Source organism: Acromyrmex echinatior, chromosome 2, assembly GCF_024713525.1.
Source record: "Acromyrmex echinatior isolate Ae372 chromosome 2, ASM2471352v2, whole genome shotgun sequence".
In the NCBI taxonomy this organism is placed as follows: Eukaryota; Metazoa; Arthropoda; class Insecta; order Hymenoptera; family Formicidae; genus Acromyrmex; species Acromyrmex echinatior.
In genome coordinates, this window is record NC_141853.1 from 20,514,495 (window position 1) to 20,540,094 (window position 25,600).

The following is a 25,600-nucleotide window of genomic DNA, read 5'->3' on the forward strand; positions in this document are numbered from 1 at the left end:
TATATCAGATTTCTTATAAATTTATATTGTTTTTTATTGGACTTTTTAAGCAGAATAATACCAACTAATCAGGCTTTAGTAAACAGAAAAAGAAGTTCATCTATTTAAATGAATGATAATCTTAATTCCCTGATATAAAAAATATAATTATAATAAGTATCCGCAATCATTGCGAATACTAAATGAAAAACATGCAGATATCATAGTTTTATACGTTTTATGCATTTCATCACTTACATGAATTCATCTAAATGGATGGCTAAAATTAGCCGAAACATACAAATTAATAATTATATACAAATTAATAATTAAATATGAAAGATACAATTTAATAATATTGAAATTTATCGCACACATTGTAGTATAATGCTAATTCCGAATAATCAAAAACTTATTACATTTTTCATCCATTTATCTGCCTCTCACTCTACTTTCTACTCCCATCTCGATAATCCCTTCGGTCCCTTCCATGTCGATGATATCCTAATGCTTGCAGCCCTATTGGCTAAATTTTAGGGTTAAGACCGAAGCATAAACCAAGTATTAAACTTGTTGTCCAATCACGAAGTAGAATGACGAAGTAGTAGCAACCGTCAGTAACTATACTATAATATTATCCTTGTTACTCTCCGAATGTTAAACGAGGATAACATGAGTGCATTCAGGAGAAAGTTTCTGAACGCCTCATCTGGCGAGCAATGAGATTTTCACTTCTGTATCCCTTCTCACCTGTCTCGGATCTCAGGTCTCCCCACTCTACCTATGTGTATAGTATGCAGCAGAATAACATCGTCAGCGGATCAGCCATTGCCCGATCGTCAATATCGTGTTGTTGGAGAAGATGAGAGGTGATTTCGTGTGAAACAAACTTGGCTATAAAAGTTATTTCTTTACGGAGCTGAAGTCAACGCACAACTCCAAGATGCGCACAACATCGAATTTAGGCGCAAACGTACCAGCGTTCCTTGCCAAGCTGTGGAAGATGGTTGAGGATCCGGATACCAACAACCTTATTTCCTGGTCACCCGTGAGTTATATTGTTATTTACCTAACTACTCGCGCAAGTCCAAGTCGGATTATCTCGCGTAAAATGTCATATGTAACAATATGTGTCTATCAATGTTACGCATTTCTGATGACTCCGGTTTTCGCTCGCCTCGGCGAGCAATAACGATCGCATTAACAAAAGTCGCGTCAACAACTACCGTGTCGACAATCAACGCGCAAAAACAATTACACGACGATAATTGCATTGACAATAGTCGCATTGATTACTATAAAATGATTGCATTGATAAAAACATGTATTATTAAACCGACATCGATCCTCTATGATGCATTTTCTTTCCAAGAAAGTCTTATACTTCTGTTGCATTTTGCTCAAACAAGCATGTTGTTATTAATTCTTATGTACTATCATTTGTCATTTGATTCTTTCTATGTTACATTACTCCTATCAAAAGATCATAGCTAATTTCTATGATCTTTAAGACAAAATTTCAATGTATTATGTAAAATTAGACGAAAGATAGAATTGGAGAGTCACTAATGTAGATCTTCTTTGGAAGAACCATTTTTAGGCTTATTAATATTAACATACATTTAAATTTAAGATGTAATAAATGAATCAAATCACGATGTTGGTTGAAAAATTTATATTATTTTGTTAATTTTGTATGCGTTGCTAATGTGGACACTCTAGTTAATCTTTTTTGGTGTTCTGTGAATAACGAAGAACGATACATGTGTTACGATCCTTTACTTAAGGTATGATCTTTTATCGGAGGTATGATCCTAACGGTGTGAATGCTTTATTGAAAAATCAAGGATTGTACCTCAAAGTGAAAGATCGAAAGTGATTAAAATGATTAACTGGCTTATAGTAAAGAAAAAATTTGTGCCTGGGTCGTATTAATTATACATATTCTGTGAATATATTATCTAATATATAATATATTATCTAATATATAACACAGTATTTGCATTACGAAAATATAAAAGTAATAGATATATGTATAAATATATGTGTAAATATTTTATGTATGTATAAAGCGATAATTCAACAAGAAAGAAATATTGATAATTGCTTACTAATCTTGTAAATTCATTATCCATAATTATATTACATATTATTTCTCCACATAAATTATATTACATCTATTATATATATATGTATATATATATATATATATAGAATGATATAGTTTGTGGGACATAAAAATATATTCACAAATAATAGATGTGATATAATTTATGTGGAGAAATAATATGTAATATAATTATGGATAATGAATTTACAAGATTAGTAAGCAATTATCAATATTTCTTTCATGTTGAATTATCGCTTTCATGTATTGTATATATCTGTAGAGATATTGTTATAACCTTTTCATTAATTAGTATTGCAAATAATTTCCGTATTATGAAAACGTATTGATCCTAAAATATTGCGTTTTAATGCAATCCGGCTACGCCAAGTTTTTTCTTTACTATAATCCAGTTGATCATTTTAGTCACTTACAGTTTATTTTATGTGATTTTGCGTGATGAAATATTTGCATTTATTTTGTATCTGTTTTTTATAAATATTACATTAAAAAATATCAATTTTTGTCAATCCCCCTCCCCCTAAAAAACTCAAATAAAATCCAATAAAATCTTTAAAAAAGTCAGTTTTAATTACATTTAATTACATTTTTACTATTTAATTACATTCTTTTTAAAAAAGATTTTTTAGGAATTATTATTAATATTTAAATTTAAGATGTGTGATAAATGAAACAAATCACGATATTGATTGAAAAAATTACTATTATTAATTAGTATTAATTTCGAAATCAAAAGTATTATGTGCTTTGAATTGTACTTCAAAGCGTATAAATCGGAATAAAGAGAGATTTAAGAGTACTATTCAATTCTACAATTTGATGCCTCATCTGTCCAAATATGAGTCACTAAAATCCGTCCGTTTTTTTCTATTCAGAGTGATGAAAAATTCTCTAAACATTCATCCCAATATATTTTCAACTTTCTAGAATAAATATTGAAACTTTATTTTAGAAAATAATAAAATGTAGTATAATTTACGTACCATGTTTAGCGCCGAGACACTAGCAGTGTCTCCAGATAATTTTGAAAGACTCAAAGAAATTTTCATGAATAGAAATCGTTCGGTCATTAATCTTGTAAGGATGAATTGGCTATAGTAGAGAATTTCTATAGTCATTCAAAAACTTCTTTATTCTCTTTTCCAGCAGGGTTGGAAAAACCTCAAGTAAGCTTTTTTAAAAAAGCTTACCTGGTTTTTTAGGGATTTTATTGGATTTTATTAGGCTTTTTTTAGATTAAAGGATAAAAAAATTTATTTTTCTTATACAAAAAATCTCAATACAACTCTTAAAAAGCTACAAATTTTGGGTTTTTTAAGCGAGTAAAACCCAAAACATTCCCTTTTTTGGAGAGGATAAAATAATGTACGAATGTATTTAAAATACTAATTCAGCTACAAAAAACAGTCTTATGAATGATGTATACTTTGTCATAATTTGATGAGAATTTTAATAATTTTAATAGTTTAATACTTTTTTCAGGGTGGAAATACCTTTCTCATTAAAAATCAATCGATATTTACAAGCAAATTATTACCACATTACTACAAACATAATAATATGGCTAGTTTTATACGACAGCTGAATATGTGTAAGTTTTTGCAATTTTTAAACTTTTTTTAAAACATAGGTAATACAATAAAATAACAATAACAAAATATTTATTAATGTTCTTTATGTGTTAGATGGATTTCATAAGATAGCATCTGTAGAATTGGGCGGCCTAAAATGTGATAAAGATGAAATAGAGTTTGCGCATCAGTACTTTTGTAAAGGTTCTCCTCATTTAGTAGAAAACATTAAAAGAAAAGTAAGTATGTTAAAAGTTGAGATGTTTTATAGTGTAATAATTGAATTCTTTATTCCTTATTTTCTTAAGATTAAAATTAATTCAAAAAAGTTTCAAAAATATATATAGTGTAAAAGATTTCCTATATTTATATATTTATGATATTAATTTTTCTACAAAAATTATTACATATAAAATTTAAGACTGGAGCTTTGTAATAGCGCGTGCGCTATTAGATCTCCCAACTTAATAACGAGATTGTCCCCACTTTTATATCATGAAACTCAGGGTCTTATTGGGAACTGTTACTTCCACTCACGTGCGTCTAACGCATATTGAAGGAATTTTGTGCGCTAATTCGAAGTTTGCTATCACGAGGTTCCAATATAATGTAATAACGTAGTATGATATGTACAGATTGACTCCGAATGTTTCATAGAAGCTTCGAGATTTTATAGGCAATTTAATTTTGAACAAAAAGTTTCTTATAAACGTGGATCGAAAAATGCTTCCTTAAAAAGTTATCGCCAAAAACTTCTGAAATCACGATTATTTTATATATTTTTACAAATATCAGAGAATGTATGCGTTTTTTAAACAAAAAGTACCGAAACGAAAGTTGTAGAAAATTAAATTATTTTTCAAATAATCATTCTCTGATATTTGTAAAAACATATAAAATAATCGTTATTTTACACAAAGATTTTTGAGTGATAATTTTTTAAGAAAACATTTTTCGTCTCACGTTTATAAGAAACTTTTTGTTCAAAATTAAATTTCCTAAAATCTCGAAGTCTGATTGTGAAACGTTCGGAGTCACCCTGTATAAGAATTTTTTTCCCCTTTTAAATCCTTTTAAGCAAGCAAAATCGGAAGTATATAAAAAATATCTTTCTAATAAAATTCACAAAAGATGCAAGTTTAAATACAAACCTAAATTGTAAAAGATTAAATATTACGTCAACATTTTTATTACGAAATTAAATCTGTCCTCTTATTAGGTTACAGCTAACAAAAATCAAGATTTACTGCATTCTTCTTTTAAACCAGAAGTAGTGGATAGAATGTTAATTGAAGTAAGAGAAATGAAGGAACGTCAAAAAACTATGACTGATGCTTTAAATGAAATGAAATTGGAAAATTCATCATTGTGGACAGAATTAATAATATTGAGACAAAAACATTTGCAACAGCAAGAAATTATTAATAGATTAATTCAATTAATTCTTCTTACTCTTGTACAACCAAGGAGTGGACTATCTGTTAAAAGACGATATCCATTAATGATACATGATACAAGTTGTTCAAATAAACGACGTAAATTGTCTAAGGTAATATTGTAATTATTGTTTAATTTGTGTTTATTTTTTAATTAATTACTATTAGGTGTTGGAATTAATTCGTAGCGTTTTACAAGTGATGGGAAGTACTTTCATTAATGTATTTTTTAATGCTCATGTGAAATAAATAACATTCTTTCATTAAAAAACGCTACGAATTAATTCCAACACCTAATATAATAATAAATATTTATTATTGTAGTCGCAAGAGTCTCCTACAGGACCAGTAATTCATGAACTTGATGCATCGGATCCTGATGTGGAGTCAGACTATATTGCCGAGTACGTAAATAAATTTAACATATATTGCATATTTTAAATGCAATTCAAATTTGTTCTTGCTTATTTGGAATTAGTGTTCTAAGAAGGTTGTTAGCGATCAGGGAATAATCACAGAATTAAAAAAATAAGGAAAACCGAGCAAAGGAAATTTTTTCTCTTTCGCTAACAACTTCTGTTAAAGGAGTAAAAGACTCAATACATGTATAGATAAAGAAAAAAACTTATTAATTATAATAATCTTATTAATTATAATAATTTATTTTAGCATATTGAAAAATGAAAATCTAATCGTTCAAAGTCCACAAGAACATATTGAAACACTGACAGATGAGGAAAATATGGGAATTGTATATACATCTGAAAATACCGTTCAGAATCCTGAGATTGAGACAAAGAGAAAACTTGTTTGCAAAGGCAAAAAGAAGTAAGCTTAATTTATATTATATTTTAACGAGCGTATTTATACATAAAAGTTAATTTCTAAAAGAATTTATCGCAGATAAAATAAACTTAATATAATGTTATATATAATAGTTATATATTATATATAACAGTATTTGCAGAAAGTAGACACAACATTATTCTTTATAAAATTTGAAATTGATTCTTGTTAGAAAAAAATATAGAAATACATAAAATATTTTTATAAGCAGAAAATAAAAGTAAAATTTATTGCAACAAAATCTTACTTTGAATTTAATCGTTAAGTATTAAATATTAAAATTTTTATTTAAAAAATTTTGTCTCAAAATTTTCTATGAAGGAAAAGTCTCTAAACTTTAATTAAAAATTATCTTACTAAATAATTAGTAGTACAACATATCGGAAATCAGATTTACATCATAAAAGTTTATAATAGAATCTATAAAATGTACACAAATATTCCTAAGTTATTAAAATATATACAAATAATTCAAGTCATTAAAATTTCTTTAAGTCAATATTTTTATTTACTAATCAGTTGCATTCAGTAGAATTTAATAATATTATTTAAAAATCTCATATTATATTGATCAAATTTAAATATTATTAGCAGGAAAAACAAGGTGCCTGTCAAAATTGTCATTCCATCATTGGAAAACGGAAAACAATCAAGGTTAATCCTAATTTTTGTTTATTGGTGTTTTGAGAATTGCTTGTAATTTGTTATGTAGAGTTACTATTAATGTATGCTATTTCTTGCATGAGTTGGATTTTTATGATTGTATTGTAAAAATATAATTTAAAAAATGTATATAAGAAGCGGGGAGGAAGCGAGGAAATACATTTTATCAGTATTTTCTACAGAGAGAGAGAGAGAGAGAGAGAGGGGGGGAGAGGGAGGGAGGAAAAGAGAGAGCATGTAAAATTAAAAAAAATTTTTAATAAGTCTTATAGTTTATTTATATTGTTTGTACGCGCGCGCGCGCACATACGCGCGCGCGCACACACACACACACACACACACACACACACACACACACACACACACAATCTAAAATAACTATATTAATTAAATTTGCTTACAAATACATATAAATCATTTTTGAATTAGATTAGACATATATCGAAATGAATGTTTTTTTTTTTTAGTATAACTAATACTCTCACTTTATATTATTAATTTTTCCTCCATAAATGCTTGTCCTGAATTTGTATTAATGAAATTATAATCTTTCTATATATTTATATAAGATATATTATTGTTTATGTATTGAAAGAGAAAGATAAGGTAAAAGAAAGGAAGAAAGATGTGACATTCTTCTGCTATTAGGAAAGAAGTTTTTTCATTTACATATTTAATTTTTTACTTTAATATATTGATCTATAAACATTATCTTTATTTGATAGCTATTGTATTTTAATATTCTTTTGAATGGTATAATAGATTACATGAATTTTTCTCTTATGTTCTGTCTTGTAACATACAATTTTTTTTATGTTTCACTATTATATTTTTTTTATTGGAATATAATAATATATTTAAGTATTTAATAATTTATATAAATAAAAGAATTTAAATTTGAACATGTAAAATAAAAATGGAATTGTTCTTATTTATAGAGAAATATTGCATATGCTTGAAGTATCTACCGATGAAGACGAGCCTGTGAGTTTACTGAAAAATGATTCCATCAGTTCTAATGATGTGGACTCAGTTGATTTGGAAAATTATGGACTTACTACAGAAGTTTTGAATAACAATCCATCGATAGTGAAATTAGAAAATATAATTACTCCAGAAATGTTAATTTCCTCGGAAATGCTCCATAATAATAATATTCAAAATAATATTGAGAATGAAGAAGACAATCCCAATAACACGTATAACAGGTTTAATAAAAAAATCGATAACGGAAAAGGTCCTATTTTAGTGACAAATAACAATGAGCAATACAATGAAAATAGAATAGTACAATCACAAAAAGAAGATAATAGTTATGACACAGCAAACGCAAGTTCATCGAAGGGTTTATTGGTGAGCCGTGTTAATTCCTCTGGAATGACTGAAGCTAATTACAGGTTAGAACCAATGTAAGTTCAACATAAACCAATAATATAAATATTTAATAATAATAATTTTCACTTAATTTTATAGTGGAAATTATTAATCGCAAAAAGAGGAGTATCGTTTTTTTATATTTTATATCGAATAAATTTTTTTTTACAAAATAGATTATCTTTTTATATATAATATTTTAAATAATTTTTATTAATATAATTTATATTGTTTTTAAAACAAATTTATGTTGTACGATATTTATTAATATTTATAAACTTTATGAAATGATAAAATATAAAGAATATTTCTTTTTTTATGCATCTCTTATGAAAATTACTACTATATTTTATTGCATAAATTATTATTTTCCAGTCATTTTACTCTACCTTATTCTTCATATCTATTGTAATATTTTTATTTAAGTAATGCGTATTTTACTTTATCTTTATTTTATATATAGGGAAGAACTAAACAATCACGTAGAAACAACACAGAATAAATTGGAGACTTTCCGTGACGTGTTGCTGAATGAAAATTGCAACTTGGACGCTAATTCTGTACTTGATGTAAATATAAATTTTTTACATATCAGAAACAGAAAGGAAGAAAAAATTGCAAGAATAACAATTAAAGATTCTTCATAGAAAAAAGCACATTTATTAAAAATGTTAATATTGATATTTTTCCTTTTTTAATAGATGTTTAGTACTGATGATCCGATGGCGTTTGGATTGTCACTTAATTCAGAATTGAATCCATATTATGGGAAAGAAGAGGAAGATAGTAAGTTTTTATAATTTTTATTGCTGGAATTCAAACTTTATTCAATAAAATTTATATTTCTCCGTTAAAAAAATTTTGAGAAAAAATTGCAAGTGTAATAAAAAAATCTTATAAAGAAAGAAATTATAATTAAATATAAATCTTATAAAGAAAGAAATTACAATATAATTAAATATAATAATTATTAAAATATACATATATATTTTACATATATATGTGTGTTTTTAAATATTTCATTTATTTTAAGAAACATGTAAAATGCTTTTTATATTTATTTATTATATCATAATGTTATTATGAAACTTTAGAAGAAAGTTTATTTCTGTAAAATTATAATAAGATGAAGTGCAGATAATTTCAATAATGTATAGTTTCAGATTCTGTCCATGGATCTGCTGGTGGTGAACTTATGACGTATAATTCTCCATTAGAATTAGACGACATGTTTATGGGAACTGGTTCAAATCTATCAGATTTACAGATGAATGGTTATACACATTCTATGAATTATGAAGATACTAAGAAACTTCTTGATGTTCTGATAGCCAATAATACGAATTCAGTATCATAAACATCGTTAACTAAGAGGTAGAAGAGTTTTCCTCTCATTTTTAATGCATTTTTTAGTTTTTTCCTATTTTTTCTTTCTCTATTTTTTCGAATTTTTTTAAAAATTTAATCATTTAAATTTAATATTTATTACATTTACTATGTTTATTATGATTAGCAACATTATGAGCAAATTAAAATTATCGCCTCAAATGTTTAAAATAAATTTTAAAAAATCATCATAAAAAATAAATTAAATTTTTAAAAATCATTCAAATTAAACACACACACACACACACACACAGAGGGTAATCCAGACTAGCTGGAGGAGCTGGTATGTATGTACTGTTTATGAAAAACTGACTCAGAAAAATCCTCTACTATTTCACATTTTAAAAATTAATAAAATATTAATTTCTAAAAATTGTCGAATAAAATCGATACTGGTAAAATCGATGTAAAGACATTGAAATATTTTTCAAAGGTCTTCATGAAATGAAGAATATTTTTCAAAGGTCTTCTTCTTTTAAAGAATCTCTTAAGTTATTTTATGCGTCGATACAAACGTTCCGCTTATTGGGCAATTAAAAAAATTGCGAAAATTGTAAAATGGTAGAGAACTTTTCGATTTAATTTTTCATAAACAGTACGTACGTGCCAGCTCCTCCGACTGGTCTGGATCACTCTTTGACCCTGTATATACAAAGAAATATACAAAAGCGTACAGATAAATTTATTACAGATTGATTACTGTTGCATCTTTGATTTCAATAGATTTTATTTTGAAAGAATATAAACACAATATTGATATCTTATTAGCACGTAGAATTATTGAAGTTAAAAGGAATAAAAATCTCAATATATATTTTGTAATCAGTATGATTTTGTCCATTTTACCTTATAATGATAGATGTCATATGTTTTTATGTATTTAGGAACTAAAATCCATTGAATTTGCACTCAAAATCTGAAGACAAATTAATAACTTCTATTTAACATTTAATAATTTGACAGTTATGAAAATTATGGCAGTAATTTCTTTTATATCTTTATTAAAGTAGAAATATTTATAATTACATGAGAAAGTAATGCAACCGTAATACAACTGTAAATATCCTCATCGATTAGTTTTTTATAGTAAAACATCAAAATATCAATGAGTAAAATTTCTATTTTATCATAATAAATAGTTCATAGTAAATGTTTTAAGTTTTAATTATACTTTACATTAGGCACTATAATTTTATAAATCTTTAACGAACTGATTGTAAGAATTATTTGATTTGAGTATAAAAGTTTTGAGAGATTCAAATAATTAAAATTTTGCAACATTGCGTACAAATAAACTTTAAATTTACATCGACAATGTGCGTTATGATTGTATAACTTCACATTACAAATACATTACGATTTACAAAAATTTATGAAAAAATGAAATGTCTGTTTACAACAATACTTTTACTATCTGTTACAGATAAATACTTTGTGTGTATGTACACAATAGAAAGATTAAATGAAAAAAAAAAGGTAGAATATAAGAAATACATTCTTACAAATTTGCTGTTGTTATCAATGCGCTTTATGTTCATATAATTTTTGAAATAAGGGTAGTTATTTATTTCACAATTTACATAATTTGTTTAAAGTATCTATGCAAAATAGCATTAGACTTACCATAAAATTTTATATAATATATTACATATCTACATGTGTATATATATATATATATATATATATATATATATGTGTGTGTGTGCGTGTGCGTGTATGTGTGTGTGTGTGTGTGTGTGTGTGTGTGCGTGCGCGCGCGCGCGCGCGCGTGTGTGTATATGTAATATCATTATATATATTATATCATTTTGTTTACAAAAAAAACTTAATAAATGATAAACTTTTGAAAGTACAGTAAATTCAAAAGAACATACTATAAAACACTCATATACGCAATCTTTTTTTATATACAATATTCTTTTCTTATATATTTTTTATTATATTTAGTATAATTTATTAAAGTCTACCTTTCTTTCAGTTTTGATAGAAATAACTTCTGTGTTTGATTTTTTATTATTTAGAAAAGAATGATAATTTGAATAAGATATAAAGTGCACTGTTACAACCTCTTTGTAATTTACTATCAAACTTAAAGTAAGAATATTATTTCCGTGTGACAACATAACTTAAGTTACTTAAGTTGTAAAATAAAATACATAATAAAAACAATAATGGAACAATCTTGATATTGTTATAAGAATTAGATGGATATCTAAATTTTCGTAACTTGAATGTGAAATTTTGAAATCTTTTGTTCTTACTTTGTATATAATATTCTAATAGAAAACCTTCTATTTTCATTTTGTATGTAAAAAAAGTTAAAGCTTTATAAAAACAAATTAATAGAAATAATGTAATATCTTTTCCTATTCTATATAGATAATGAGTTTGTTAGATTAATAAATTTGCGTATGTATGTAAAAAATATTGTTTGTAAAAAAATAAAAATAATGATAATACAAGTTAAGATTTCAGTGTTTTTTATGTAATAGAAAATTTTTAATAGAATATAATGTTAAATCTTCGAATAATGTACATATTTTTGCGATTAAAATTTTGATTTGTGTAAAATGCTAAAATACTTTTAAAGTCAGAATATCTTCGCATTTTTATTATGAATTTATGAAAATTTACAATTGTTAATTCATATATAATTATATATTAAATTATTTATATAAATATTATATATTATTATAATTACATATTAAATAAATTATATATTAAATATATAATTATATATCTAATATATAATATATAATATATAAAAATACATCATAAAAACGAATGTGATTATATATAATATATAATTAAATATATAATCAAATATTTAATATTTATTAAATATTAATATAATTTGATGGCAGGCTAATATGAGAAAATGAGAAAATGATTTAAATATTAAAAGAAATATTTCATTTATACCGAATAAATATTTATAATCGTAAAAGAAAGACAAAAATTTGGATATCTATTTGGATTAAGATTGAAACACTGAAGTCTTAGTCTTAAAGTCTTAGTCTTTATTAATAAGTTAATAATCTTTTAATGTTTTTTAGTATTTTTTTGCAACAGTGTGTTAAGCCTATTCTAAAATATGCTTTTTGTTTTCTGTTTCTTGCTTTTTTTTGCAACCGTTTTATCGACAATTGTATTTCTTGCTATGTATTTCTTGTTTCTTTTGAAGTTCGTTAACTTTTGTCTCAGGCGACATAAAATAAAAAACTGGATAAAAGCAAAAAGATGTAAAAAATAGCAAAAAGCAAGAAACAGGAAACAAAAAGCACATTGTAGAATAAACTTTAATCTATCCTATAAGAATGTATGGAATTACTTGGCCCCTTAAGCGCTGTATATGATAAATTGATTGATTGTATGTATTGATCGTGTATGTAATGACGTTTTACTATCATTTACATTTATTCAATGCATTTGCAACAGATGGCTCGAATTATACAAGTAAAACATATAAAAAGTCAACATTACATGTTAGAATATTTTTATCATGTTTCGTTTTGATTTATAGATAGAAACTTTTTATAGATAGGAAACACAAAAGTAAAGTTCATACATTTCATTTTGAGATCTGAATAAAATCTGTCTTATGTAATTCTACATATACAATCAAAAAGTTAACCATTTTCTTTTAATAAAAGCATTACATCTTACTATCAAAGATTTTAAGAATTTTTTAAGAGATATAGATTTCTTTCAAAATCTTTAATGATGAATCTTTTCTCAGTATGAATATTTATTTAATATAATAAAATGATTTATGTGGCCGAAGTTGTTTGTATATTTTTCTATTTAGCAAGATGGATTTGCCTGTTTGAACTAAAGCTTGTATTTGAAAAATATTAATTATAAAAAGCGTTTTCATTTATAACAAATGTATATGTTACATAATTCTGATACAGCACTGTTCAAGACATTATAGATTGTAATACTTTAAAAAATTAATGAAAAATGTAAGGTGAAGAAATTGAAGATTATGAATCACTTGGTATTGCGCTTTGTGATAAATCACTATTAATTGCACTTAATGTGTATATATTGTAAAGAATAAAAGAATATCGTTTAGAAATAACTAGGGGCCAGCAAAAGATAGTTAAGTTATCGAAATATGCACCTATTAAAACTACTTAAGTAATTAATGTTCTAACATAGACTTCCTGCAAGTAGATTCACGAAACATGCTGTTTATATTAGTTCACTGATTTGTGTATATCTAACATATTAGAAAGTAAGTTCTTTATCATTAAGTACACGATAACTGTAGTTAAAATTAGCATTATATTAAAAATACTTTTACTACGTCGACAGTTATATTAAATCTGTTTGTTTATATGCAAATAAAATTTACATAACTGTTCATATGCATTTATTGTTTAGTTCAATATTCCCCTCTGTTTTAGCGCATTATACGAACTGTCATAAAATAATTTTTACACGAAGACGATTGGATTATATATTTTTATATGTTCTCTGGTTATTTTGTTCGTTAGAAATATTCTAAAATGTTTTATCATTTTTAAAAATATTTTTTTATTTTAGATATAAAGATATTATGTATGTTTTATTATTCTTCAAAAATAAAATATTAAAATTTAATAAAAAATATATATTTTGCATAACATGTACAAGAATTTTTTTAAATTACAATTGCAATTCAATTAACATCGATATTCGTAATAAATAAAAGTGCATTAATATTTCCAAATATATGTGTATACATATATATACATAATTACACGATAAATTAACTCAATTTTATTCTTGTAATTAGGAATGTAGTTAAAGTTCCTTTGCCTAATCACTAACAAATATGATTGATCAGGATAGAGAGAGAAATTATAAATGTTTTTCATTCTTAAAGATACATAAAACAATGCAAGATCAAAAAATAATACTTGGGAGTATCTTCAAGCAATACCAAATCAGGCGAATATGATTTTCTAAATACAGAATAATTATCACTTTGATTATTGTCCTTCGACTTGTAGTGATTCCTGAAACTGTTTCCTAGCTTCACGATTAGATTGCAACAGTTCGGTCAACTGTGCATGTATATCATCGTTTTTCCTTTCCAAATGATCCAAAGCAGTTTGCAAATGATCCAACTCGTCCTCTAATGCCTTTATACCTGCACATAACGTGTTAATGATATATATCTCTTTTTCTTAATTTTAAAAGCATTCTATAGTGGTCATCAATTATTGAGAAAAAAACTTGATTTAAAGGTTTATTTAAGTATTTATTTCTTAAATTATTTATTCATATATCTGTACATTAACATTTAGATATACATCAACAATATATAACAAAATTCTCTATAGTCGCACAGTATGTCACGTTGTTGGTTTTTGAATTCTCAACATTTATTCGAAAAGATCTACTTGAAAATATGCTTACTTGTATCAATATATATGTCTTCAGGATATACATCGTTCTCGAGATACTCGCAAATATCACCGGAATGTTCTTCGTTCTCGGTATTGTTCATTTCCTCGTCGGTGTCGTTGCGATTAGTTTCCTCCGTTTGCATCGTCTCCTCCGTATCTCCTTCCTTTTTCATTTCCTCCGATGCTGGATACTCGTCTCTGACCATATTTTCTTCTTCCACTTGCATCTGCGAAGCAGTCAGTCAAAATCAGCTGACTTTACAGTTAAAGGTATATGCACATCTATATATAATAGGTGAAAAGTCATATGGTGTCTCGTGACGTATCGATCTGAGTCGATCTGTTCGTGTTGCTTGCACTTTTTGCACTCAGCATCTTCGTTTTCTTTCTTTTCAACGTTCGAATATATATTTATCTCGTTTAAAGTGCAAAATTTTGGGAGATTTCAAGCGACTAAATTATTAATATTAAAGTTTAGGTAGGTTATTAACTGGCGATCGATACAAATTAACTGCGTTTAGCAGTTTTGCAATTTCTGTAAAATTCTTTAATATGAATTATACATTTAAATCCAGTAAGGAATTAATGACAAGATTAATCATATTAACAAATTTTGCTACAGTTGCAAAGCTGTTTTCCGGTGAACGCAGTCAATTTCTGATATTTTAGCGATTTTTTTATTTTAGTCGTAATATTTTGACCGTTGATAGATAATCTCATTACTTCGTAACGTCCTCGACAGATGTCGCGTGCATCCTAACTCTTGATCAATCCATTGTGGAACGCGGCGAAACTCGTTCGAATCGCTCCGTACTTTTCACGATTATTATTTATCTAAAAATAAATCCTGCGGACAAAAGAATATTGCGAATTTCTATCGATAGAGCTTCAGTTTGCTATAACGCATTGAATATTACGTATACTCGTTATTATACGCCGATATCGCGGTTTTGTATTTCCAGCCTGGAGAATCGGCCGAAAGTTTCTCGTCCGCCATATTGCGCCAAAATTATTTCTTCGTTACAAAATGCGAAAGTAAGATTGCTTGCGCGATCACATCTGAAGGTATGTCCTTTTCGTTATTTTAATATTAATTGCATTGATTGCGTCCTTTTTTACAGCATAATTCATTGTTTGAACATTTTCAATATTTATCAAAATATGTATATAGCATCTCTTCATATTTTTTGTATTGTCGAAAAGTGAATCTTGCGCGCTTATAATCGCGAGCGTCTCTTTTTCTAAAGTTTGCGTTTTGTAAAACGCATAATGTGCATGATGAATCATTTTATTCTTGTTCAATAACTTATTCGATGAACAAAGAATAAAATTATACGCATCATGCGCTTTATGAAATCAGGGATACCCACACAACACAATTCTCCGAGAACATCCTGGGAAAGTCCTTAGGACAATTCCTTGGAGAACTGGCTGTGTGGATACATATCAGTCTCATAAAGTTCTTGCAACGCATTACATGTAACATTGTGATCTGCTATAGATCGGAAATCCACTGGGGATCCAGAAGAAAGAGAAAGAGAAAAAGAGAGAGAGAGAGAGAGAGAGAGAGAGAGAGAGAGAGAGAACACGCACTACAGGCTATCTCTATCATCAGTATCATCGCGTGCCATCGCCGACATCGCCAATATCGATATTTGAGCATTGAAGTTGTGTTCTGCATTCAAAATTGAAACTCTCTTTATGTATCTTATTTGAACACTTATTTTCATGCCGATATACAGCAAAAACATGATTAATGTACAGCATCGCATGTGGACAAGGTATAACATGACATTGTTCTGTATCTTGATGAAAATGTTTCTCAAAATTTTTACACAAATTAGGATACTTTCAAAAATATTAAGTTTATAAAAAAATTTACATCTTTTTGTTCAGAATTTTTCATATAAATAAATTCTATTATAAAAATTTTTTATTTTATAATTTTTGAAAAATGCATGTTAAATTTTTTTCAGATTTTATAAAATTTTTCGTCATTTCTGAAAAATATTCTACTTTGTACAAATATTATGTACATAGATTTTCTTCCAATTGTACTCTCTCGTTTACTTTACGCAGACTAATTTTAATAAAAACAATTGTTTTACATTTCAGTTTTTCTATGAATATTTAATGTATTTTAATTAATTATGCATACTTACTAATAGCGACGTTACTGATAATTGTTTATCTGTTCTGGAATTGTATTATTCGATTTTGCCACATTTTAGTTGTGTTGCATTACTATCAGGTAGCAACACTAATAATTAATGTTACATTTCGTTTAAAATTTTGTGCAACAAATCGACGAGAGAATATTTTTACTTAATCTTGTTATTTAATTTAACATCTTGTATGAAATATTTATTGCTTAATAACGTTGTTAAACTTAGAGAGTTATAGAATATAACACGAAAAAATATTACAAGCAATTCAATTTTGTATATATATTTTTATATGTTTTTTGAAACAACATTTAAGATAATGTGGAAATTTCTTTTATGATTACGTATGGAAATTTTTTTCTATGATTGCATATGGAAATTTTTTTTTATGATTGCATATGGAAATTTCTTTTTATAGTTACATGCATTTAATAAGCATTACAAAAAGCTTTACATTTTCTAATTGGAAAAATAAATAATGAAATTTTAGCAAATGCGTCATTACATATATAATATTTTTTATCATCTCAAACAAGATATTTAAGTACAAAAAATTTGTAAGATATTAATAGAGATACTAAAAAATATTTTACACAATAAGTTTGATAATTAATTTTAAACAGTTATTCTCTTTTATTCGCATTTTTCTATTGCAATTTATACGTTTATATAAGGCATTGTTAAGATATTACATAAGGTTTTACATTTATGAATAATTAAGAGATATAATATATTCCATTATTACATTTCTGAATAATTACGTATTTTAATACTTCTTTATGCACTATATAGATGCTAATAGAACGGGAAATTTGATTTTAGGAACGTGAGAAAGAGACACTTAGGCTTTGAACATGAAGATCATCGTTGGATTCCCTTCTCCAATACTCGCGACTGGTGTTCTTAATTAGGGGGATCTGCGATAGGAGGACGCGCAGAAGGACGGGAGATTTTCAAGACGTCCGTTATTGCCTCGTTGAGGAGAATTGGATGGAATGCAAACTTCTACGCCCCTTGTACGTAAGTCACGTCATACCACATAGTTTAATACTTAGTATAAATAGGAACTGTCCAATCAAACGATAATGGACACGACATTTCTTTATTCTTATCTGCTTAATATCCAGGCATTATATATATTATCTTACAATGAAATCACATTTATTGAATAATGAAATATTGATCGTTGAATGGTAAACGAATAATTCTTTTTATTAATACAATATATACGAGATTCATTTCCATAATAACAAATTGAATTTTAAATTTCAAAAGATTGTATGAAAACATTTTTTCACACAATTTTATATTACATATAGTATATCAGATTAATTTTTTATACATTAAAAAATCTCTAATTTTTTAATATTTAATTGGAAATCATAACAGAAAAACGTTATTTATAACAACTTCATTTATTATTACAAAATAATTTTTAAATGTATTTAATATAAAACAAAAACGATTATTTTGTAAATTAAACCAATCAGTTGAAAATCAAATTAGTGCGAAAATGAATAAAATAAATTTTCTCTAAAGGATATGCGTTTTATATGCATCTAATATATTATTATATAAAGTAAAAGAAATATCATTTTTATTAGCATATATCGAAAAAAAATAAGAATTAATTATGAACGGATAAAAATGATCGTGAATTCTATTTTGATTAATATCTTCAACATCAATAAGCCTGTAAATTATACAGGCAATAAAGTTTGAAATAGCCAATAAATACTCAATTATTTTTCTTGCTTATATTTGTCCGCAATATTCCCTTGTCAATTGAAATAATTGCAGAGATCATTTGTATATCCCCTTTATGACATTGAATACTTCAAGTATTACGGGCTTAAAGAATCAGACTTTCAGACATTAAGCTTCCCCGAGTTTTTTGATACATCGTAAATCAATCATTTTTAATAAACTGTCGCAATATAACGATAATGTTCATTGTAGATTACAAAATATTCACTTCATCTCGGAAAAAAAATGAGGAAAGAAAATAGTTCTAAATACAGCAGCGGCTTTCGATCTGTGCATTCCGCCACGATGATTTTCGTTCCCGACCCTCGTACATATATGTATAATAATATATAATATGTCATACAATTCACACTAGAACGATCACACTGCATGCACGATATTTTGTCAGACTTGATTACAAGCATGCAATATGCATCTTTCTACTCGTGGCAGCTCCCCTGTGAAGGGTCACCCCTCTTGTAAAATGCCGTTAACTTGGAGCCATGGGGGTTCGAGCCCCCTCCCCCCCTTGTCTCCGCGACAGTAAGGCGGGAAGTCAATAAATTAGGGCGCGCTAATCCTATCCGGAGTGTAGTACGTTTTTAACGTTAGCTAAGTTGTCGCGGTTTCGACTGCTGTTAACTCCTTCGAGGGCACAAAAAGGTCCGCAGATTAGCCATATTTGGAGAGTCAGTTTAATGAAACCTAGGGGAAAAGGAGATTAAATGCCAGGAACATAAGACCGAAATTTATGTGATAAGGAAGAAGAACTAAACGGGCAAATAAAATGCACGTTAAAAGCTGATTACTGATAAGAGCCGCAAATAAGTTAATAAACGTACATGAAATTTACTTTAATTATTAACAATCGCAATATTTGCTTGATCTGAACTGCACAGTCTTATGGATTCCTCTCACGATATTCCTCGCCATCGATGCCGACGAATCTTTCCTGAATTAACGCGATTGACTTTCGAACTAGGTCAGTCGGAGAAATGTTGCATGCGCGTTTCTGTCATTGCGATCAAGGTGCTTAGCTGAGTCATGTGCTATGATACGATTCACCCGAGGAGAATACCACGAATTCAGAGCAAGCTAATCGATCGTTCTCCATCACAAGATTCTCATTTATGGAACTTCAAGCCTCATGCAATTTCGTTACAATATGTCAAAAATTTAGAAAAATGATTTGTTAAATAAACTTAGTGAAAATTTTCTTAAATTGCTGGAATAGATTAAATAGGAAACTATTGATTTTTTGAATTAAGCTTTTGGCTACGAATATTGTGTGTGTGTGTGTGTGTGTGTGTGTATTTTTTTTTCATAAGAGATGTATAAATCTTTGAAAGAAGATTATACATTATAGTGATACATATTGTGAAGGAAAAGTTCAAAATTATTTAGATCGTATACGAGATTTGATTTGTCACCATCGATTCATGCACAATCTTTTCATGCACTTCGAATGTATCAAAAGAGGCAATTGCATTTTGCGCATGGTTGGTACAAAGACGTATCGGCATAGATTCAACCGTAGAGAGATGCAAACCAATCAGTCTAATAGAATCTCCCCAGTTGCCTATCGAATGATTCATAGTATGTCGCTTGGGAAGCGAATTTATTAATAAGACTAGTCAAGCTCGGCACTGAACTGATTCGTCATTATGACGTATGTCCTGCCTCGGAGATATTTAACGTTAAAAGCTAATTAGTCATTTTTTCCTTCAATATCTAAAATGATGCACAAAGCTATTTAAATTCTTTGAAAAGTAATTTATGCTAAAAAATTTAAAATATACAATTAAATCTTATTTTTAAATTAGCAGAATTAAATTAAAGCCCAGTATAACAAATTAAAAAGGAATAATTGTTATAATCGATTGTAAATTTTTTTTTCTTTAGATAAGAAAAAATTATAAAATATTAGTAAAATTATTGTAAACAAAAATTTTATATTGCTGATAGAAGATAGTAATAAATTTAGGCTTGATTGATTCTGTTAGAATTGAGTGAAAAAAAATGTATACATCCTCTTTTATATATTCGAAGGAAGATAACTATTATGCAAGTGCAAGCTCCTTTATAATATTACACCAAGCGCAAATATAATACCGCGAAGGATACGCGGTACTTTGCGTATTACATTCCTCGTAACCATTGTCATAAAAATAAAGCTGTCCCATATTTTATACAAGGAAAGAGTCGTTCAACATCGTCTCCCTTCGGCAGAGTTTCATCCGTTGCGTACGTGAAACACTTCTTTCTCGCGTTCGTTCGAATATTATTTAACATCACGGAATAGACTCGCCCTCTTCTCGTCCGCATTACGACACAAAAGGAATCGCTATAGTCAGTTCGATATTCTCTCATCGACGATGAAATTCGTGTTCATCTGAGCATGACTTACGCCACGTTTGCATAACCGCGCAAAGTGCAGAAACGTATCGTGCTAAAGCGGCGCCATATCCCCGTCTCCCCGAGAATGGAGAGACCTTACCGAGCGCATTGGAAGTGTGCAACTTCTTGCGCAAGAGGTGCTCCGCAGTGATTCATCATTGTTACGGAGAATATTGGGATATATATCGGCGGTGGGGTCCCCCGGGCTAAAAGCAAATGGAGTAGACAGGGGTCTATACCCTCCATCTACTTAAATGCCCCTGCATTCTAGCAGTGGAGAATACTTGTCCATCCCCCTCCCCTCCCCCGTTTCTCCCTGCAGTTTTCTGATTAAACTACGTCTATTGCCATGCGGAGGGACTGAGCTTCGAGCCACACTCCGCGCAATCGCTTTTATGATTCGCTCGTCTGTCTTGATACAAGCCTTCCGTGTTGCTATTTGTCACGATGACGATTTATATCTTATGATTTATTACAACATACAATACCGAAAAGAATAGTTATGCAACTGATGATTATTTTCAATGCTTTAAAGATGCTCATTAACAATAATATTAAATTACTCGTCAATTTAATTTGTGATATTATGTTTATATAAGTCTAAGATTGCATTTCAAGACAGATAAATAATTGTGCAATTTGTTTGAACTGGAAATTGTAAAAATTTACGCAATGTATTATTAGACATTAAGACCGCCGAATATAGTCTTCTTTATTAATTTGTGTTGATAATATTATTATTACTTTTGTGCTAACTAAAATTTCTTACATAGGATTCATAAATGTAACATTAACTTTTCATCGAAAAATATATGTTATTTTTTTAATAACAAATATTATTGAAATGCATGTGAATAAACAATTAAATAACTAGAAAATCTTATTCAGCTCGGTCTGAGCTGAATCTTAATACCTAAATAATATTTTAATGTGAATTTATATACATATTCCGTATTGTAAATACTACGCGACGAAATAATTTTTGGTTTTGAAACGCAATCCAAAATTGAAACTGAGATAGTAATATCACAAATTAAATTAATAATAATAATAATTTTATTGTCAAGCAATAATATTGATGTTTAATAAACATTTTTAAAAACTCTAAAAAATTTATTGTGAAAAATATTGCCTTAGGAAAGATTCGAACCTATGTATCAATTATATAATTTTTTTTCTAGAACGGAAATGTGAAAAGTGAAAATTTTTATGTATGTATGTACATACACATACATACAAAAAATTTATATACGCATACATATAAAAAATTTCATATTTTCACGTTTCCTTCCTAGGGAAAATGTTATATGCTTAACTTTTTGGATCTAATTTTTTTCTGATACTTCATTATATCGATTTTAACGTAGAGTGAGTTTAAATTAATGATACGTATGTCAGTATAATTTTAGACGTAGTAATTTGCAGAACAATAATTTTCTTTAGAAACTATAGAAAATATTTTACAATTGTTAAATCTTCATAATTATTCCAACGACTTCGGAGTTACGATCGTATTATCATGTCGTACGGTGATATAATAAATTATTGCACATGGTGCCTGCTTCTCAGGGGGTTTACATTGCCAGAGACATCGGAGTCTTGAGTCCACTGTGAGTACTTAAGAATATACTCTACCCTGTGTTAGCAAACCCGTGAAAATTTGAACACTCAGCTCCGCCTGAGACTTGGCTCGATCGCGTGCAGGTGCATCTCGCGAGTCAACTGGCAATCTGTCGGTGCAGCGCACTAGATGCACCCGGCCCTTTTCTCTCGTTACTGAATTTCATCTATGTAGCGTATAAAAATAAGCGGGAGAGTACGTAGCGTGCGCCATATGCGAAGCGCCATGTGGCAGAGGGTCAAACAGTGTCACCGACCGGGAGGAATATCCTTCTGCCCGTATCTCGAGGCGAAAAACGCGTCGTGGAAAGGGTGTTATGCACCAGGAGACGAGCACCTGCCTGCCTCGAGGTGCAGCTCCGCGGATTCTCGAGTCTCTGTGCTTTACAAAAGGGATTATCCGTTTCTTCGTATCGCAGCGGTTAGCCACAATGTAACGCGGCGATATAAAGCGATGTTACCTTCCGCGATTCGCTCGTTTCAATCCGCGCGAGAAAGAACCGATCCTTTCGCCGGAGGCATTTGGGAGAAACTAACAAAAGTGTGCATTGCACACACGAGTGGCTGTACGAGTTGGTAGGTACGACGACCGGTTCTTCCCCGAGGCAATTTGTGACGTTCGGTACAGCTTCTTCAGGAAAGTATCTTTTCCGATCAAAGAATTCTATTCTATTATTCTTGTATTATGTAACTCCGTTAAGCCTACGTTATGCTACGTCGGCGATATCATAAAGATATCATGTTACATGTTATACCATGTTAAAGATATCATGAGCCGTAATTCTCTTGCAGCTTAGAAAGTGTATTCCATGAAAGATAGGGTAAGATACCATGGGACAGCTATAGATAAGAAATAACAAATGTGATGCATCAGATATATCTCATTTTGAAAAAATGCACGCGTTACTCGGTATCAAATAGATCTTTCACGAAAATGTATGAAATACAAAGATGTATTATAAACTCGCTAAAATATATTTTCGTCGCTATATATAAACTAACGATAAAATTACGAAGTAAATTCTAGACTCCAAACGTTTTCAACGTCGCTGAAAATCTATCGATCGCTCCGTCATTTTTCTTCAAACGTTGAAACTCGGCGCGCTTCCGCAGAGTCGCCTGATTTAGAACTCAGAAAATTGCATTTCCGCGAGCGGATTCGTCGGGACGTTTATCTAATTCGAGGTGGGAATAAAAACGGCGTAGCGTGTTGCGATCGGAGGCTTCTCTTGTGACCTGAGGCGAGAAAGAACGTCGAGAGGATGGATCGTCGTCTAAGGAAGGAACATGCCTGCAGTAGTGGAGTACCCTTCTCTTCGTACTTGAAAAGGGATTATCCGGCCTCGACTCTCTATCGATGGTTTGCCACACAGTGTCACGCGACGATCAAAGTTCGTCATGCGTCATACCGACCTGTATATACAAGATCTCCTTCGTGGAATCATGGTACACACGGGGAGTATATTGGTGTCTGTGTAGGTATACGGAATTAACCAGCCGGGTTGAATCTTGTTACTATTAGTTATCGCATTAATATCCGGCGATGATGACGATCCACGGAGCGCAAATGCCATGTATTGTGTCCATGGTAATAGTCTACATTAAGTACATTAGATCAGCTGATATGCATATGATAATATATCCGTAATTTTTGATTCTGATAGAATTAACAGACGACATTCCGATATCATATTTGTCTTAAATATCGTTTCGAATTACAATGAATTACAATTAATTATATTTCGAAAATATTCCTTTGAAAATTTTTACTTTCTTTATTTCCATTTGTAGGAGAAAATTTAGAGATTACAAGTAATTAGACCAGAAATAATTGGATTGTAAAATTTTTTCTAGTATATTAAATTATTAATTTTACATTTCATATTTAATATCTTCTAATATGTCATTCTGCATTATTAAGATTATTCTAAGATGCGTAAAAGCATCAAATTGTTAAATTGCTAGTAAATTTAACTTGTAATATTATTGCGGCAGTTTAGTAGAGTTTGCGTTTTAAGACCGAAAATCGCATTTCGCGCATTTTAAAAGACTACATAGTATATCTACGTATCCTTAATATAGTATATAAATTCACACAGACTCATACAAGCATTGATCCAGCTAGATAATTTAAGACATTGATTTTTATAGGTTGTGTTTCTCACATATATGGTCCTATAAGATATAATATTATTTAAAAATCTTTTACTTCATTTAAAGATTTTTGAATAGGGATATACTCACAATACATCTCAATAGCGATAGGCGAGGCATTATTTGCTACGACTAATATATTTCCGATCTAGTGAGCGAAGCCATTAGCAGGACCACACCGGTGTAGAGGCGTCCTGTGCAAACACTTCATCCATAGGAATTTGATCCTTGCGGCAAGGGTATCTCCCCTATCGCGTCTTGTGAGAAGTCGGTTAGACGAATTGAGTTGAGTACGTCGCGGCGACCATATGAGAAACCCCGGTGTATCTGTTTTGTAGATATTCCGTGGAAGTATAAAGCGATAAACTTCCTGAGACGTGTAGTAAAAGCATCCAAAGAGGAAAGTGCTTTTTCTCACGGATCATGAAATTCTGAGACGGTTCGTTGATTGCGCTATCGTGACGTTTCTGGCATTTCGTAATCATCGAGTTCATTTCGCAATTTCATTGCGAAGTCTCATAAGGCTAACTGCCGATAAATTGATCATGCAATCGTAATCAAATTAATTCATTTAGTAAATAGTAATCCGTATTTAATAATTAGCGCTCAATGGCTTTATTACAAGAATAAACGATGAGAATACAGCTTTTGTTGAATTGACTTTTATGTCGTTATTACGTTTAACTAGGTATAATTTCCAGGTAAATAATTTCTTAAATAAAATTTTCCCGCGATA

The 25,600-nt window shown here is 29.0% G+C and overlaps 2 protein-coding genes and 1 long non-coding RNA gene across 8 annotated transcripts; 2 read left to right on the top strand and 1 right to left on the bottom strand.

Moving 5' to 3' along the window:
• The first annotated feature begins 726 nt into the window (after positions 1-726).
• On the top strand, positions 727-13,752 carry LOC105143608 (uncharacterized). 6 transcript variants are annotated; one of them, XM_011052046.2, is made up of 12 exons: positions 727-1,027; positions 3,590-3,698; positions 3,793-3,917; positions 4,898-5,227; positions 5,439-5,518; positions 5,784-5,942; positions 6,552-6,614; positions 7,562-8,032; positions 8,461-8,566; positions 8,699-8,783; positions 9,155-9,371; positions 10,807-13,752. In XM_011052046.2, exons 1-11 carry the CDS (start codon positions 923-925, stop codon positions 9,352-9,354), a joined length of 1,833 nt encoding a protein of 610 aa, XP_011050348.1. In that variant the 5' UTR covers positions 727-922; the 3' UTR covers positions 9,355-9,371; positions 10,807-13,752. The 6 variants fall into 6 exon arrangements, with proteins under 6 accessions (XP_011050348.1, XP_011050347.1, XP_011050350.1 ...); XM_011052045.2 differs by having other exon boundaries at positions 9,155-13,752; XM_011052048.2 differs by having other exon boundaries at positions 9,161-13,752.
• Positions 13,753-13,986: 234 nt separating this feature from the next.
• Positions 13,987-15,093, bottom strand: LOC105143609 (uncharacterized). Its single transcript, XM_011052051.2, has 2 exons — positions 14,793-15,093; positions 13,987-14,523 (listed from the first exon to the last, which is right to left on the bottom strand). Exons 1-2 carry the CDS (start codon positions 15,007-15,009, stop codon positions 14,363-14,365), a joined length of 378 nt encoding a protein of 125 aa, XP_011050353.1. The 5' UTR covers positions 15,010-15,093; the 3' UTR covers positions 13,987-14,362.
• Positions 15,094-15,220: 127 nt separating this feature from the next.
• On the top strand, positions 15,221-18,905 carry LOC147910622 (uncharacterized). Its single transcript, XR_015544065.1, has 3 exons — positions 15,221-15,847; positions 16,284-16,563; positions 17,770-18,905. It is a non-coding gene; the product is annotated as an uncharacterized LOC147910622 (long non-coding RNA).
• The last annotated feature ends 6,695 nt before the right edge of the window (positions 18,906-25,600 follow it).